At 44.4% G+C, this 18927-nt stretch overlaps 1 protein-coding gene across 1 annotated transcript in view; it reads left to right on the forward strand.

Annotated features, from left to right (window-relative positions):
- The first annotated feature begins 1056 nt into the window (after window positions 1–1056).
- TRPC6 (transient receptor potential cation channel subfamily C member 6) overlaps window positions 1057–18927 on the forward strand; it is a 129658-nt gene continuing 111787 nt past the window's right edge. Inside the window, exon 1 of the mRNA XM_063127117.1 lies at window positions 1057–1190. Coding sequence (XP_062983187.1) covers window positions 1057–1190 — 134 coding nt within the window. The remainder of the gene's footprint in view (window positions 1191–18927) is intronic.

An 18927-nucleotide genomic window follows, 5' to 3' on the forward strand; every position in this document is an offset into this window, starting at 1 on the left:
CTTGGAACGACCGGTTGATGGCCAGCCTTGGCAGTATTCTTCAAAAGCAAATTAAGAAGAGGCATGCTTCATGTGTCTTGTCCCCCTCACTCCTCCCTGATGCAAAACTCAGCATACTGGCGGCGGTGGGGTACACCGAGAAAAAGGGGTGATGGTAAAACCGACTAATGCAGAAACACACCGTTTGGCTCATTGATTCATTTACGCATATCATAGAAAGAGAGTCTTCCTGAAGAAAGGAAAAGCTGCTCTTCCATGGCAGTTTACAAACAGGATGTTTCTCCCTGAGGCAGTAGTTATTACAGGGAAATAAAGAAAACATAAAAGGTTTGAAGAGGGCCGATGAGATTCGGTGGGAGTGGCTGATGGTGTGCGTGTGTATAGCATCCAGGCTGCGTTAGCAGGAACTTTTTCCTTGGGCATGTGCCTGCCCCCCCTCTTTTTCTCACCCCCCTTTTTTTTCTTGCATGCAAACTTTTTAAGCCCTTCTCTCCCTCTCCCTCTCTTTTTGTTTGCAAAGGCTGGTTGGATGTCTTCGGGCAATGACGACTTTCGGAGGGGTGGATAATATCGCTGGTTGACATAGTAACTCTCCTCTCCTCGGCTCAGTCGGTGGCTGAGGGGAACGTTCGGCGGCGCTGCTGCCGCTGGAGCCCGCCTGCCTGGCCGGTGGAGGGAGCCTTCCCGGGCAAAGCCAAGGAACTGCCGCTTGGGGGAATGGATGCTTGGGGACGTCCCACCCTAAGAAGCTCCCCTTCGAAATGAGGACGCGGCGCTGCTGCCAGTAGCCAGAGGGGCCGCAGGTGGACACCAGACGAGTGTTTCTCCTCAAGGAAGGGAATCTTGGTGCCACTTTAATATATAATATTCCTTCTTTTCTTGTTTGTAAAGAAGGCAAGTCCGGCTGTGTGTGGTGAAGAGGAGGAGGAGGAGGAGGAGGAGGAGGAGGAGGAGGAAGAGGGGACCCTTTTTTGTGTGTCAGTTTTTGTGCGCCTGTCCAAAGCAGAAGGCGAAGGAGAGGTGCCCTCCCGGGGGACGCCACGCGTGGGGAGCACCATGAGCCAAAGCCCGCCTCGGCGAAACGGCTCTCCGGTCAGTGGGTCCAAGAGGAATGACAGCCAGGACTACCTGCTCATGGATTCGGAGGCGTCTGAGGAGAACTGCATGGCGTCCTACGCGTACTACCCCGTGTGAGTGGCTTTTCCCGCCAAAGAGAGGGGAGGGGGACGTGTGGGGAGGGGGACATCCGTCCCGGGGGAGAGACGCTGCCCGGGAGGTGAAGGGGCAGGCAGGGTGAAGTCGCGCAGCTTAGGCGAGTCAAGGGAGGGGGGTTCACGCGCAGATACGCACGCAGAAGCAGGGGGAAACGACGTGGGAACCTGCTAGAGAGAAATCTAGCCAACTCGCTCTCTAGAAACAAGGGTGGTTTGCAGTGGAGGCTAGTTGCTCCGACGTCCGTGGGGGCTGTGAATCTGTTCTGGGTTTCAGTCAGAACTCTAAAAGAGCTACCCAATGTGCTGAACCCAGTTTTGGGTGTGTGTGTGTGTTGTGTTCAGCACCTTGCGTAACTCGTTTAGTATTCTGACTGAAACCCAGAGCGGATTCACAGTCCCACTGGTATTGGAGCCACCAGCCTCCACTGGTGGTTTGTGTGACGGTGAGGATGTGGGTTGACTCGCCGCGGCCCACTCCCCCCACAGAGGTTCCGCGTCCCCAACAGCTGCACGACAGGCGGAGGTTCGCCCTGTGAAGCTTTCCCTTAAGAGTGATAGGGGAGCAGCACCTGTTGCGTTTCCCATCATTTCACAAAGAAAAAGATTTTTTAAAAACATCATGTTTTTGTAGGAATGGGAAGAGGGAGATGATGGCAAACAGAGAGATAAAGGTATTTTCTACAATGGAAATGTGGGGGTGGGGGAATTTGAGAGGAAATGTGGAATGGTATAGGCTAAGGGTGGCTAATAGGGGCAGGATGGACTGGGGCAGACTGGGGATGAGGTGCAACATTGGAGGCTGGTGGTTCCGATGTCAGTGGGGCGGTAAATCCACTCTGGGTTTCAGTCAGAACTAGCCAGAATTCTGAAGGAGTGGTCCAAGGTGCTGAACCTAATTTGGGGCTAGGGTTGGATAGCTCCTTTAGAGTTCTTACTGGTTCTGACTGAAACCCAGGGTGGATTCACAGAACCACTGACATCAAAGCCACCAGCCTCCACCTGGATTTAGGAAGTGTAGTTTCTATTATAAGAAGTTCAGGGGTAGGTGTGTCTGCACGTGTGTGTGATTTTTTTGGGCAGTATGTGCCAGGAAAGTGGGCTCTCACTCCATAACAGTGGGGGAGGAGTGTGCGTGTGTGTGAAGATAAGGTGATTTAGGATGTGGGGCAGAAGTGCCTGCTTCCCAGCTCCCTAGAGATGCATGGGTGGTGAGGAATTGATGGGGGTGCAGGTAACATATGTAAAGTCTGTGGAGCAGAGTTGGCCAACCTCCTGCATGCATGCCACTAGTATGGTAGTAGCAGTCCTTTTGGACTGTTACCATAAAGATTGGCAACCATCTAAGTGTGTTCCTTCCTGTCCTGGTGTTTAAAGGGAGTGTTTTGTAGCGAGCTCCATCTATGATAGCAGCAGTTTTATGTGCAGTGATGGAAAAAGGGAGCATGAATCATAGAACAGTAGAATTGGAAGGGGCCTATAAGGCCATTGAGTCCAACCCCCTGCTTTATGCAGGAATCTACCTTAAAGCATCCCTGACATATGGCTGTCCAGCTGCCTCTTGAATGCCTCTAGTGTGGGAGAGCCCATGACCTTGCTAAGTAACTGGTTCCATTGTCGTATTGCTCTAACAGTCAGGAAGTTTTTCTTGATGTCCAGCTGGAATCTGGCTTCCTGTAACTTGAGCCCATTATTCCATGTCCTGCACGGAAGTAAAGAGAACCCCTGTAAAATCAATGTGGGTGGAGGGGAACTAAATGAGACACAGGGAGATTGGTGGTTATAGAACAGGGTGTATAACGGAATGTGACAGCTATCTATGGGACCATGGCAGTGTCATGACATATGCTCTCTCTGGTGTGTAGAGGAGGAATGAGATGAACCTGGGTGGACTGATAGGCTATGGCAAGTTGTATTTGTGAGGTGACAATAGTGAGGGGAGTGTATAGTTGCATGTTCTAGTCTAGAGATCATAGAGTTACTTACTTTAAGCATCCTGAACTGTTGCAGACTTTTAATCGATGCCCATGGAATAATGTGAATAATATTTTCCTTCTAATAAAGGTGGTTAAAATAGAGGCAAAGGGTGGATTTCCCGCTCACTCTTCCAATTATGTCAAGTAAGAATCTTTATTTCCAAAAATGAATATGCGTACAAAGTAAATAAACTAGATGTAAAGATGTAGTCTCAGGTCTCTGTGGCATGGGTTGAAAAGGGCAACTCGAATGAAAAGGGGAACCAAAAGTGCTGGAGGAATTTCCCTATGAGGAAAAGTCACAATGTCTGGGATTGTTTAGCTAAGAAAGGAAAGTAAGGGGAGACATGACAGAACTGTATAAAATTATGCATGGTTTGGAGAAAGTGAATACAGAGGTATTTTTTCGGCCCACCTCATAATACTAGGACATCCCATGAAGGTGATTGGTGAGAAATTCAGGACAGATAAAAGGAAGTTGCATCTTGACATGGCATATAGTTAAACTATGGAAAGTGTAATGATGGGCACAAATTTGGATGGCTTTTAGAGGGTATTAGACAAATTCATAGAGGATAAAGCTATCAAGACACCAAAGATGCAAGTTGGTTGTGCCTGAGTGTCCCTGAAGAAGGATTCATATTCAAAAAGCATTGGGTTCAGTTGTACTTCTGTGCACCTGGAGTTTTTCTCTCACTTCCTGCATGCCACAATCCCTTGCAAGCTACTGCTGCTGGAGACTTGATGTAAGAGTATGTTCACTTGAAAGAGTAAATACATGGTGGGGGGAGGGGGGCAGGGTGTGTTTTGACTAGTTCTGACTGAGGTGGTAAAACTTTGTGTGAGCAGTGCCTTTGCAGACTGCAAATGAGGACTCACACACGTACCTGGGCACTAAATACACTTCTGTACAAATTAACCCTCCCTCCATATAGAAATCTAGGGGCATTTCTAGATGACGGCTTATCCTGGGGATCGCCCCAGGATCATCCCTGTGATGGGGGACGCACATGGGATCCTGGGGGCAGAGAGGGATGATCCCTCCCTTTTATTTATTTATTTATTTATTACATTTTTATACCGCCCAATAGCCGAAGCTCTCTGGGCGGTTCACAAAAGTTAAAACCATAATAAAACAACCAACATGTTAAAAGCACAATTACAAAATACAGTATAAAAAGCACAACCAGGATAAAACCACGCAACAAAATTGATATAAGATTAAAATACACAGTTAGAACAGTAAAATTTAAATTTAAGTTAAAATTAAGTGTTAAAATACTGAGAGAATAAAAAGGTCTTCAGCTGGCGACGAAAGCAGTACAGTGTAGGCGCCAGGCGGACCTCTCTGGGGAGCTCATTCCACAACCGGGGAGCCACAGCAGAGAAGGCCCTCCTCCTGGTAGCCACCTGCCTCACTTCCTTTGGCAGGGGTTCACGGAGAAGGACCGCTGAGGATGACCTTAGGGTCCAGGCAAGTACATATGGGAGGAGGCGTTCCTTCAAATAACCTGGCCCCAAACCGTTTAGGGCTTTAAATGTCAATACCAGCACTTTGAATCGGGCCCGTACCTGGACTGGCAGCCAATGAAGTTGTAAAAGGACTGGCGTAATGTGATCTCGCCAGCCAGTCCCTGTTAGTAAACAGGCTGCCCTGTTTTACACCAGCTGATGCTTCCGGACCATTTTCAAAGGCAGCCCCACATATAACGCATTGCAGTAATTCAAACGAGAGGTTATCAGAGCATGGATAACTGTAGCTAGGCTATCTGTCCAGATAAGGGCGTAGTTGGTATATCAACCTAAGCTGATAAAAGGTGCTCTTTGCCACTGAGTTCACCTGTGCCTCAAGTGACAGTTCTGGATCCAAGAGCACCCCCAAACTACGGATCCGATCCTTTAGGGAGAGTGCAACCCCGTCCAGGACAAGGCAAACATCACCTCGCCGGACAGATGAACCACCCCCTAACAATACCTCCATCTTGTCTGGATTGAGTCTCAGTTTGTTAGCCCTCATCCAGTCCATTACCTTGCCCAGGCACTGGTTCAGAACAGTCACTGCCTCACCTGGGTTTGATGAAAAGGAAAGGTAGAGCTGGGTATCATCCACATATTGATGACACCTCAGTCACATATCCCTTTCCGTGGGATAGCCAGGACAGCTTTAATCCTGACTTTTCCTGTGGTCTCGGATCGTCCCAAGACCGCAGGACATGTGGGCAGCCATCTTGGTTTCATCCCAGCTCCTTGCAAGTAAACGCGAGGAACGCGAGGAGCTGGGAACCAGGCACGGAGCTCCTCAGGAGCTCTGTGCCCATCGGGGGGGAGGGGGAGCGGGATCTTTTTCTAAAAAAAAAACACTTACCTGAATCGCTGGAGTGCTCGTGCACTCATTTATAATAATAATAATAATAATAATAATAATAATAATAATAATAATACCACAAAATGGCTGGCGCAATGACCTCTTCCTTCCAGGACGTTACGCGCTGCATGTGGACTGAGGGGGAGGAACTCACGATCACCATATCATGAGATCCTCCCTCTCCCCTCCCTAGGTCTAGACATGCCCTAGGTGTCAGGGAGAGAGTGATAAGATAGCTTTCCACTAACATTCTAGTTTTCTTTGTGTAGGAATATATTATTGCGAAGTGTAAGCCGCTCCGAGAGCCTTTTTTGGCTGAGGAGCGGGGTATAAGTATGATAAATAAATAAATAAATAAATATATGGATAGTGGAAGATTCTGTCATGTAAGCTCCTGTTTGTAGTTTGAAGTGGTACAGCTCAGGTTTATTACCTGAGTCAGAATTAGGTATTCATGTTAAAGAAAACAGTAAGTTGCAAAGTTGTTATAAGAAGGGCAGCTGTTGTCTTTAAAAGTTGTTGTGTTTTGTTAAAAGCACAGTATCAATGAGAAGCATTAAAACTTTCTTCTCAACCTATTGAAAACAGTTGTTCAATCTGACAAAAACCTAACCAAGTGGAAAATAAAAGTACTCACAAATATAATATTTCCACATGTCCGACAAATATGTAGGTTAGTAAACAAGGATGACAATCTGGAATATATAGTTTGGGGAAGAAGGTGTAGCGGGAAGCACTCTGTTGTTTGACTCCTTTCTAATTATGGGCTGTGGGTTTTGGAGAGCTTTTGTGGGGGAGGCAGAATTAGCAAATAAATCTTCAGATTCATTGTACTTGGCACAGAACTATAGTATGGTTTCTGGTTTCCTGTGTATACGCAATGTAAGAGCGTGTGTATGAATGTATCTGGGAAAGGTATGAAAAACTGACAAATTCCTTCCAGTTGCAATGATTAATGCTATGCTATGCCTGGAATCCAATGCATAAAGAGCAGAGGAATGGGAAAATTATAGTTTGAAAGGCAGATCAGGAAATAGGGATTCAACCTGTGCTGGATGGGGTTACATTCCTTCTGAAGACTCAGGGTCACTGAACCTGGCTCTGAACCTGGACATCCAAATCTTGGTGGTAGCCAGGATTGGTTGATTTGCACAATTGAGGCTAGTTCACTCGGGCACCAATTACGCTCATTCCTTAGAGACATCTGATCTGGCCATGGTCACAGATACCTTAGCTACATCCTGTTTGGACTACAGCAATGTGCTTAACATGGAGCACCCCTTGAAAATAGCTAAGAATCTTCAACTGGTCCTGGACGCTGCAGCCAGACTATTGAGCAGGGCTGGTTACAGGAAGCACATGACTCCCTTGTTACAGCAGGTTCACTGGCTACTGGTCTGTTTTCAGGAAGAATTCAAAGTGCTGGTTATGAATGATAAAGCTCTGTATAGCTTCAGACCAGGCTACCTGAAAGACTGCCTTCTTCCAGACAAGTCTGTCTGGTTCTGAACATCTTTTGGTTTTTTTAAAAAAATATTCTTTAATTGTTGTGTATTTATTGTATATTAATTTTGTTTTGTTTTTTTTAAAAAATCATGCTTGTAAGCCATCTTGAGTGGGGTTTTTTTGTAGAAGGGCTATGTACAAGTCAAATCAATCAATCAATCAGTAAAATAATACCTCTAAAAGTAAAAAGAATAAGCCTTCTTCAAGTGACAGGAACAGAAGTTATTGCATTATAATGCAGACACAGAGCATTATCAGATGAGTGTTTTATCACACACTCGTTACTGTCTACCCACAGTTTTTTGCGTGTCCTTTTGATAACACCGCCCACATCCCTCACGACTCCGGCTCCTTTTGGCCTTCTTCCACAACAAATAAGACCCCGGTAAATCCATTTTTCGGGGGCGGGGAAGCGAAATGTGCTGTGAGCAGGAAAAGCAGCACAATAAAAACACCCACTGAATGGGCCACATGGTCATTGTTTACTTCACTTTTCTTCCCACGTGTAAAGAAAGAGGAAGTATCATGGGACAGAAGCAGGGGGAAAGTGATGGTAAGGAAATGTGATTCCCCCACCTCCCATCTGATGATGCTCCTAATGGGCTGGGCACGTATGCCAAAAGTGATGTTTTCTGGGGGTGGACCTAGAGGGGGATGAATGGGTAGAAATGATAAGGGGAACCAAAGCATCTATCAGGTAATTGGATTATGTTTCAGGGGAGGTTAATATGGTATGGTGAAAGATATTGCATCTTTCTGGAATGCAATATCTGTATAAAGTAATATAAAGAGTCAAAAGTATATATGCCACTAGCAGTTGTACTTCTTTGCATGTATGAATGTTGTAGGGGTACAGCTAGATCTACACTACTGCTTTATAGCAGTATTTATTTATTATTTATTTATTTTATTACATTTATATACCGCCCCCCAGCCGAAGCTCTCTGGGCGGTTTACAACAATTAAAAATAGTAAACATTAAAAAGTGTTGAAGCGCACTGATAACTGTTGGGTCACAACCCACATTCCATATATTGCTTTCACAGTGCTATATCTTGCTTTTTATTCCATGTTCATAATGATTTGACACAAGGTGTAGATCTGGCCAAAAAAGTGAGTAGTTGGACATGACCAGTAACCAGCTGCAGTAGTAATTGGAAAGATTGAGCAGAAATAAGAGACATGTATTCCCACCGTAAGCACAACCTAGTTAACTGGAAGTGGGAAAGTCAGCCTACATTATATTCAGCTGATATCAAGGTATCACTGATTGCAACACAATATGCAAAATTCCTTTGAAACGTTGACACTTAGTTTGGGATGTAGGTCACACCATCTCCCTAATTTTCATGCGAAATAACTTCAGCGCAACATCTCACTTTTCCTCCCCTGATGTTGTTAAATCAAGTCCAGTTTGGATTAAATAGAATACAACACAATCAGGTTTCATCCTTTCTCATTTTTGACGTGGTTTATGTTAAAGAAACCTGAAAGCAACCATAAATGTTGCCCTGTTTAAGAAAGTAGAAAGAAAAGAAAGAACTTCAGAGGACTTGGGATGGATGTGCTTGGTTATCTACTTTATATCATTAAAATAAGAATTAACCCAGAAAGTATACATTAAAATAATCAGTGTTAAAATGGAGCCAGGGCTCACATGGTTGAAACCCCAGCAGGGCCAATGACATCATCTGCCATTCCCACCCAGCCCCTCAAGCATCACTCTGTGTTTAGCTGCAATCTTCACAGGATTTCCCCAGCAGCAATGTCATAGAATCATAGAATAGTAGATCTGGAAGGGGCCTATAAGGTCATCAAGTCCAACCCCCTGCTCAATGCAGGAATCCACTTTAAAGCATCCCTGGCAGATGGTTGGCCAGCTGCATCTTGAATGCCTGTAGTGTGGGGGAGCCCACAACCTCCCTAGGTAGGTTGTGGGCTCTAACAGTCAGGAAGTTTTTCCTGATATCCAGCCGGAATCAGGCTTCCTGTAACTTGAGCCTGTTATTCTTTGTCTTGTACTCTGGGATGATTGAGAAGAGATCCTGGCCCTCCTCTGTGTGACAACCTTTTAAGTATTTGAAGAGTGCTGTCATGTCTCCCCCCGTCTTCTCTTCTCCAATCTAAACATGCCCACTTCTTTCAGTCTCTCCTCATAGGGCTTTGCTTCCAGACCCCTGATGTTGTGAGCTATCCTGGTTGGAACGCAGAGCATTTGGGGTGGCTTAGGCCATCGCTAGACCTAAGGTTTATCCCTGGATTGTCCAGGGGTCAAACCTGTTCATCTAGGTGACACACAGAGGATCCAGTGCTCAGGCAGGGGCGAACCCTGGATGATCCCAGGATAAACCTTAGGTCTAGCTGTGGCCTTAGTCTTGAATAAGCAATGAAGACCCATTAACTGCATATGTTAACTGCATGAGCTATGTCCACCAGGAGCAGAACACCTGCTCCTGATGGAGATGAAAACTGCCGGAACTGGTTTGTTGATAAGAATCTATACAGCTGCCTGGATTTTTGGACTTTCCTTGGAGCATGGCTATGTGGGTTGCCATGATGAGTACCTGCACTGCTGAAATAACATCTAGAAAGTATATGGATGTTTAAAGGAATAGAGGTTCTGAGAAATTACATGGACTTCAAAACAGACCGGTATAAAATGGTTGTGCTTCCATTTTTTTTCAGTTTCAATTTGATTGTGACAACTTCCACTTGTTATTGTGTTTGAAGTGTACAGTCATTCCCCCTCCGCCTCCCCCCAATATAGAACAAGAAGTGATTACACTATATAGCATGACAAGAATCTGGAATATCCAGTGATGGCTGTAAGAGGTTTACTTTCTATCTCACTAATGTTCTCTCTTTGTATCTTAATTATTTAACATGAGTCATTTTGTTATCCACCTCCTCTGATTTATACTAGTTCAGCTTGCCAAGATTAACACAACCTAGCACAGTGTAGGAATGCTGGTAGGAGGTATAAGCAGCAGGAAAGGATTAAGATGATGAAGGCCATTTCTACACCAGTCTGGTGTAGAGGGAGGGAGGGGGGAGGATCTTGCGATATCCTGATCTCGAGATCCTCCCCTTAGTCCACATGTGGATGTAACATCCCGGGAGGAAAGAGGGTGTCATGCCCGCCATTTAATTTTTGTTTTTAAAGGAGCTGAGCGCACGTGCGCTCCAATGAAATGTGAATTTTTAAAAAAAGTCCCTGCCCCTCTCCCCCCGCCCCGATTCCTCCTGGCCTGGCTCCTTCCCTCTACTGCTCTCCGCTACTCGCGGGGAGTTGGGAAGAAGCCGGGACGGACGGCCACACCTCCCGTGGTCTCGGGATGATCGATCCTGAGACTGCAGGAAGAATTGGATTTTCCCCTGCTCCTGGGAGTCCCTGTACATCATTTGGACGCACAGGTACTCGGCCATGACCAGCCCACATTTTCGGGCTGGTGTAGAAATGGCTGAAGTTCAGTGGCTATGAGAGCATATACTCAATTTAAAACACACACACCACAACCTGACAAATATGAAAACAAACTCTTTTAATAACTTTGGAGTTAAATATAATTAAGCAGATATGGTAATGCTAAACATAAGACTTTCTGTTTGGAAGTACCCTCTAGAGTATTTACCTACAGCTTCAGGTTCAGGAACAACAACCAGATTGATGATCCCATCTGTTCTAATTTATTTGAAAGATTTTGAGTAGACCAAGTAAAAGATGAGGAGTAGAGAAGAAACCAAGGCCACAGCTAGACCTAAGGTTTATCCTGGGATCATCCAGGGTTCACCCCTGCCTGAGCACTGGATCCCCTGTGTGTCACTTAGATGAACAGGTTTGACCCCTGGAAGATCCAGGGATAAACCTAAGGTCTAGTTATGGCCCAAGAGAAATCAGAATCACTTAGGGAACCAAGCCTGAGTGATTTGGCCAAGGCCACAGAGTGGTTGGCTAGAGGCTGTTATGACAATACACTGAGACCAATTTCATTCAGAGGCTTCTTCTGGTGAAGCAGGGAAAAGGGTCTTCTTGGTGGTGATATCCTACTTGTGGAATTTTCTCTGTGAGAAAGTCTTGCCTGGTGCCTTCTGTGATACGTACCTTTGCACTGCTAGGTGAAGACATGTTTATCTGTGCAAGCCTTTTAATGGTCAGTTTTACCAGTGTTGCGTTGTGATGTTTTTAACTGCAATTAAAAAAGAAAGAAAGAAGAAGAAATCCTGGATTGTTACTCCTTATTTTATTGTTTTATTTGTAAACTGCCCTGAAAATATATTTATTGAAGGAGGGATATACATTCTTAAAATAAATAAAAAATAAAGTGTATCATTGGTGAACTCTTTAAACTTACCGTGGACCTTAGAATATAGGGCCTGTGCAGACAGCACACTAAGCCATGATGGTTAAGCGTTTTGAGCTAACTATGATAGCTTCACATGTTGTTTGTAGGGTGTTACCCCTAACCATAGTGGCTACATGACCACAGTTTAACCACCCTCACTAACCACACACTAACCACCATAGTTAGCATGTTGTCTGTCAGGCCCCCGTGGTTAACTTCATGGTTAACCAAGCACTGCCAGAGAGCTGCCATTAGCACTGCTATTATCAGGGTGAATAATCTTGCATAAATGGCAGCTATATAGCCATCATTTTAGCAAATGACCTTTTATACAGAATAACAAGCCATTTTACACATAATGGCAACTCACTAAGGGGACAACTGGCTGCATGGCACTCCCTAGGCACTCGCCAAGCCATTCAGTAGCTTGAATGGCATGGTGAGTGGGAGTGGGCAGCAGCAAGGGTTTGCGGACCTCAGTCCAGCAAGTCAAGCATGGGGTAGTCTGTTGGATTCCAACCCCATAGTGGATACCTGTGACAAAGCAAGGATGGAACTTGAATTTTCAAGATGCAGAGTCAACTTCCTAGTCACTAAGAGAGCAATCCTATGGTCCTGGAAGAGCATCCCAGGGACTGTAGGATTCTCCTCCAAGGGAGGAGACTTGGACTGCTATGACTTCAGAATGGGGACTCTGCAATCCAAGAACCATTATTTATTTATTTATTTATTGCATTTATATCCCCCTTTTTTACTCCAAGGAACCCAAGGCAGCATACATAATCCTCCTCCTCTCCATTTTATCCTCACAACAACAACCCTGTGAGGTGGGTTGGGCTGAGAGTCTGTGACTGGCCCAAAGTCACCCAGTGGGTTCCCATGGCTGAGTGGGTACTAGAACACGGATCTCCCAACTCCCAGACCAACACTTTAGCCACTACACTACCATGACAGCTGCAAAAATAGCAGAGGACCTCAGAGAAGTCTGAAAGGGGGCATTCTGGTGAGCAGGGAGGGGAGAGGCTAGGATATGGTATTTCCTGTGGCCGCACCAGCCCCAGCCACAAGTCCCGGGGGGGGGGGATCTACACTACTGCTTTTAAAGCGCTTTAAAGCATTTTGAAAACTGTATATGCAGTGTGTCCTGGGCCCCAACAGTTGTCAAAACTGTTATAAAGCGCTTTAAAGCGCGTTAAAGCAGTAGTGTAGATTCCCCTCCATGAGTACAACTGCTCTAGACAGCCTCAGAGACCCTTCTAGAGAGAGAACAAGGAGGATGGAGAGGTGATAATCTCCTTCATCTCTCTTCTTGTCCTGCCTGCACTAGCCCAGCAGGGCATTGGATACTCAGAAGCCTCTGAGATCATAGGCTTCCATCTAAGGAGGGCTGGGCAAATGTTGATGCAACTCATTTTTACCCAAGTGCTTGTGTGAGCTCCATATGGGCATCACAAAAAACAGGACAAAAGAGGATGCAGATTTGCATAAAGTTTGTATATGCTAATTTACATGTGTAAATGAAACTGTAGCCTCGTGTGGCGCAGAGCGGTAAAGCAGCAGTTTCTGCAGCCAAAACTCTCCCCACGGCCTGAGTTCGATCCCAGCGGAAGCTGGTTTCAGGCAGCTGGCTCGGGTCGACTCAGCCTTCCATCCTCCTGAGGTCGGTAAAATGAGTACCCAGTTAGCTGGGGGAAAGGCAATAACGGACGGGGAAGGCAACGGCAAACCACCCCGCTATAAGGCCTGCCAAGAAAACGTCAGTGAAAGCTGGCGTCCCTCCAAGACTCAGTAATGACTCAGTGCTTGCACGAGAGGTTCCTTTCCTCCTAAATGAAATTGTAGAAATAATTATTGTAATTTAAATAGAAATACAATATCATATTGGGGAAGACTATAGCCAGATTACATCTGTGCCTGCCTGTTCAGTGTGCAGTCTAGGTGCTAAGTCTAGATGGGCAACTTCAAAGCCCTCCTGGGCAGGATCCACACTACTGCTTATAACAGTTTATAATGGTTATGACAACTGTTTAGGCCCAGGACACATTACATATACTGTTTTCATAACGTTTTAAAATTGTTATATCCTGCTTGGTGTAGATCAGGCTCTCCCTTCTTATGACTTTTTTTATCTTTAAAACAGACAGCCCTTGAAATAGAGGACGCCTTCAAATAGAGGACAGTTCCCCGACAGCCCTTTCTAGTAGAGGACTGTAAAAGAGGACATAAGTCCATCCTAGCTCCATTGATCGTTGTCTGTTGGTGAAGGATGCTGTGTGTTTGTATATAGAAAACATTTTGCAGCAGAACAGAAACAGTTACTACTCCTAAGTGCTGAGCCAAAATGACTAGCCTAATTTCATACTCTTGCACATAAGAATCAATTAGTACCTCTCATTTTGGGGCACTTGTTGCAAGTATCATGTTGATTCAGTGCTGTTCTTCTTGTTGCCATTCCCCACCCCCCGCCCATCACAATCCTCAGCCTCATTTGCTCACTCTGCTGATTATTCCTATTGGTTGAAGAGATCACGTCCCAGTGATGTCATGAATATGAAGTGATGACATCGTCAATCAAAGTAAATGGCAACATGTGCAAATGATGCTAAAGAGTACGAGGGCAAAGAAGAAAAAGAAGTGATGCTGAAAAGCAGCAGCAGCCAAAGATTCAAAAGGATAACAGTGAAATAACATGAAAGTTCAGCAAGGTGAATATTTGTTCAGTCATTCCTTTGGCTCTGTTATTTCAAAGCAAATATGACTATGACTGTTCATGGTCTCGGCCCAGCTCATCACAAAGACCATTTCTCCCTATATAATATTATTAATAAGATCAGCCAGGGAGGCCCATCACTGAGCAAAGTTCTCTGTAGAGGACTGGAGCTAGTCAGTAGCCTTGAAGCTATGAAATATGCTTTCTAGGGACGTTTGCAGGGCCAGCCCTCCTCTGAAATAGGGTGAGGCACCCACATCAGTGGGTGAGACCAAACTTGGAGCATCGTGTGCAAGTCTGGGCACCACATTTCCAGAAGGACATGGACAGGCTAGAACAGGTTCGGAGGAGGGCAACAAAGATGATGCAGGGACTTGTGGGCATGTCCGATGAGGACAGGCTGAAGGAACTTGGGATGTTCAGTCTGTAGAAAAGACGGAGGGAAAAGACATGTTAGCAGTGTTCAGGTACATAAAAGGGTGCCACAGGGAGGACGGTCAAGAATTATTTTCCATAGCCACAGAAATTAGGACCTGCAATAATGGGTATAAGTTACAGCTACATAAATTTCAATTAAACATAAGGAAAAACTTCCTGGTGGTAAGATCTGTACAACAGTGTAACAGTCTACCTACAGAGGTTGTGTGTTCTTCATCTCTGGAGGTTTTTAAGAAGAGGCTGGACAGTCACCTCTCATGGATAGTTTAAATGGTTTTCCTGCACATTGAAGAGGGTTGAACTAGATCATAGAATCATAGAATCATAGAATAGCAGAGTTGGAAGGGGCCTGCAAGGCCATTGAGTCCAACACCCTGCTCAGTGCAGGAATCCACCTTAAAGCATCCCTGACAGATGCTTGTCCAGCTGCCTCTTGAATGACTCTAGTGTGGGAGACCCCACAACCTCCCTAGGTAACTGATTCCACCGTCGCACTGCTCTAACAGTCAGGAAGTTTTTCCTGGTGTCCAGCTGGAATCTGGCTTCCTTTAACTTGAGCCCGTTATTCCGTGTCCTGCACTCTGGGAGGATCAAGAAGAGATCCTGGCCCTCCTCTGTGTGACAACCTTTTAAGTATTTGAAGAGTGCTATCATGTCTCCCCTCAATCTTCTCTTCTCCAGGCTAAACATGCCCAGTTCTTTCAGTCTCTTTTCATAGGGCTTTGTTTCTAGACCTCTGATCATCCTGGTTGCCCTCTTCTGAACACGCTCCAGCTTTTCATATTTCTATAAAGATGATCTTTATGGTCCCTTCCTACTCCAGAATTCTATGATTCTGTTATACCTAATAGCCAAAGCTATCTGGGTGGTTTACAACAATTCATAAAATAATAAAATACAGTATAAAGTACAGCATAAATATTGCATAAAATTACATATACATAATTTAAAAGAATTTAGACAGCTAAAATCAGCTTATTTCTATTCATAACATAGTCTGGAAGCAGCAAAGATAGATACATGACTGGCTGCCACACAGCAACCACCTTCTCCACCCCCATTCCACAACCCAAGTATTGTCAGAATGTATAAAGAGAGAATTCCCATGCAAGCGTGGCTTGTCTCATTTTCAGACTTAAGTCCCTGGCTGCTGCATCCAGCATCAATTCTACAAAGCAGCTCCATTCTATGGTGAATGACAGGGTGCTGTTTTGCTGCAAAACCTACTGTCAGTGCCTCAGGCATTGGAGAAGATGAAAAGATTTGAGAGTTGAAGTAGTAATTAGAGGAGGAATAAAGCATTTACTTTATAGCTTGTTAAACTAAAATTCATTTCCTTTTATTTAAGAGTCCAGAGAGCCAGCTGGCCTTTGTATTTAAACATGGCTACCAAGCACAAAAAGTTACTTATGTTTGCAGACTGCAACTCCATGTTTTATTAAGGCCAAATATACATAATCCCTTGAAGGCAACTTGGTGAATGTCAGTACCTCATAATATTAATATGAAACAAGGAAGTGTAGAAGTTCTAATCTCTACAAGTGGAACTGTCTGTGAAGAGGAATAATGGAGACAGGAGACATAGGTAGCAAATGAGTCAGGCCAAATGTCATTGCCATATTAACCATGCTATTTTTGCTAACTTCTAGCAAGATATCTAGAAACCTAGATTAATGGCTCATCTACACCAAGCAGGATATTCCACTATGAAAGCGGTATATAAAAGGCAGGAGCCACACTTCTACTTTATAGTGGTATTGAAGTGCACTGCAGGATCTACACTACTGCTTTATAGTGGTACTGAAGTGCACTGACAACTGTTGGGGCCCATGACACATCTACACCAAGCAGGATATTCCACTATGAAAGCGGTATGAAAGAGTATATGGTATGTGTCAATGGGCCCCAACAGTTGTCAGTGCACTTCAATACAGCTATAAAGCAGTAATGTGGCTCCTGCCTTTTATATACTGCTTTCATAGTGGAATATCCTGCTTGGTGTAGATGAGCACTAAGTCTGAAGTCCTATGCACGCTTGCATGGGAGAAAGTCCTGGTGGATCTAATAGGTTTTACTTTCAAGTAAACATGCATAGCATTCGACAGCATAAGTAGGGTACAAGCTGCTAAATAAAGCAAAGTTAGCCAAGTTGATTGGTTTATTAAATTATTCATTTGGAAAAGAGCCATAAACCATCAACTAATACATGCTCTACAGTGTTTAGTCTATCATATATTCGTCTTGCAAGTTACAAATAATGGCCAAGATCCAAAATAAATTTTAAACATGGGGCATGCCCAGGGCAGTTTTTCCTTTTTGGATCCCCTCATGCCATATCACAAACTGCTTTTCAAACTTTCCTAAGTTTCAAAAAGAATTTGTCGTTTATTTATTTATTACATTTTTATACTGCCCAATAGCTGAAGCTCTCTGGGTGCCTCACAACAATTAAAACCATAAAATACAACTTGATAAAGTCTAATGTAAAAGTTTAAAACTACAATATAAATAAAACTAAAAACTAAAATAAAACTAGCATCTATGCAAAGATTAAAACAACAACAACAACAACAAAAGAGTAAAAACCACAGAAATGGCTCTCTCCTGAGTGTTAGGTAGTGTCACTAGAGAAACACAAGGCCAATGTTCCCTTGATCGTGTGGAACTAATTATGTTCTATTCAGTGCTATATCCAGTCTCCATATTATAGTGGGAGGGCTTAGGATAGTATTGCTGTGAGTGGGAAGCACTGTGTGTGGGAAGAGACAGGGCGTCAATGAGATGAGTAATTGCTTTTCACTCTATCAACTAGGTTGTTCACTAAGCTTGAACGGGTGAATCTGAGGCCTTAGCTAGACCTAAGGATTATCCCAGGCAAATGGAGGGGTTGTCCCTGCCTGCTCCCGGGATCCCCTGTGTATCATTTGGATGCACAGGGATGATCCTGGGACGATGACAGGATATAAGCCTGGTCTAGCCATGGCCTCAGATTCATCAGATCAAGAGAGAATACAGCTTCCTCTTGACGAGCAAAAGAAGAAAGTGCATTGCTCTTATTCTCTGCAGTATGTTGAAATCGGCTCTGCTCCATCAATGTTACATAGCAGAGCTGGCTGTCCCTAAAACCCGGGTTTTCAGTGCCAGGAAAAACAAATCTTCTCGGTGGTGGGGGCGCGAGAGTAATGCCCACTGTTTTGAGAAGAAGCAAAAATTCCAAGTTTTCCAGGGAAGGATCTGAAGGTAGGATCTGCACATTTGTGGAGGGAGCTTTTATCCATTACTTTGCTGATGCACAGCAGTGCATCTCCAGTTTAAAAATATTGAGGTCTCCTGTTCCCTGACAGTTTGCTGGAATGGGATGTGTGTGCTCTCACTCCCACTCCAATTTCACCCCATTTGAGTAAACTGTCAGGAAACACAGCAGATCTCTATTTTCATAAGCTGGAGATGCACAGCTGTGCTTCAGCAAAGTAAAAGATAAAAGCTCCTTCCACAAATGTGCAGTTTCAGATATAAATTGGGGTGACTTAACACAGCATCAGAGAAGTTAATTCATACAACCCTGCCTTTTGCCCAGCTTCAGGCAACTAATCAGGGGTTGCCATCCACCCCTGGCTTGACCCTGGAGCAAGGTCACGTGGTGGAAGGGCCGTGGTGACCTTTCTTTGCAGAAAAAGGTCGGGTTAGGTTCCCAACTTTTTTACCACATAACTTAGAAGTAAAGCCCCGCGTTGACTGTGAATCGGCGGCTGCCTTGTATAACTGACTTAGGCCATAGCTAGACCTAAGGTTTATCCCTGGATCGTCCAGGGGTCAAACCTGTTCACCTAGGTGACACACAAGGGATCCAGTGCTCATGCAGGGGCAAACCCTGGATGATTCCAGGATAAACCTTAGGTCTAGCTGTGGCCCTAGTACCACTGAGCAGCCACTGTTGGGCTTAGAAGATGTATAGACAGCCCCTACAATGGCTTTAAAGGACAGACTCCACTCAGTGACAGATTTGCAAATCTTTACCAAGTGTTTTGGGCTTCAATAATTAAAGTATATGGGTAGTGGTCCATGAAATTTCTCTCAAGCCAGACAACACAAATATGATATCAAAGAATACATTTTTACAGCTCAAACAGTCTAACCAGCTTTAGCTAAGATGAGGAAGATCACAAACATTCCGAAATACACACAAGTCATAATCACTAGAAGTACAATGAAGATGATAAAGTAAAACCTAGGTTCCTTTCAATCTAACAGTCAATAATAAAGGTTCATATTTACCTAAATGGGAGACATAGTGGGTGAAGCCAGCATTTATTATTATTATTATTATTATTATTATTATTATTATTATTATTATTATTTCTATACTGCACCAATGCCG

This window comes from Elgaria multicarinata, chromosome 5 (genome assembly GCF_023053635.1).
Source record: "Elgaria multicarinata webbii isolate HBS135686 ecotype San Diego chromosome 5, rElgMul1.1.pri, whole genome shotgun sequence".
In the NCBI taxonomy this organism is placed as follows: Eukaryota; Metazoa; Chordata; class Lepidosauria; order Squamata; family Anguidae; genus Elgaria; species Elgaria multicarinata.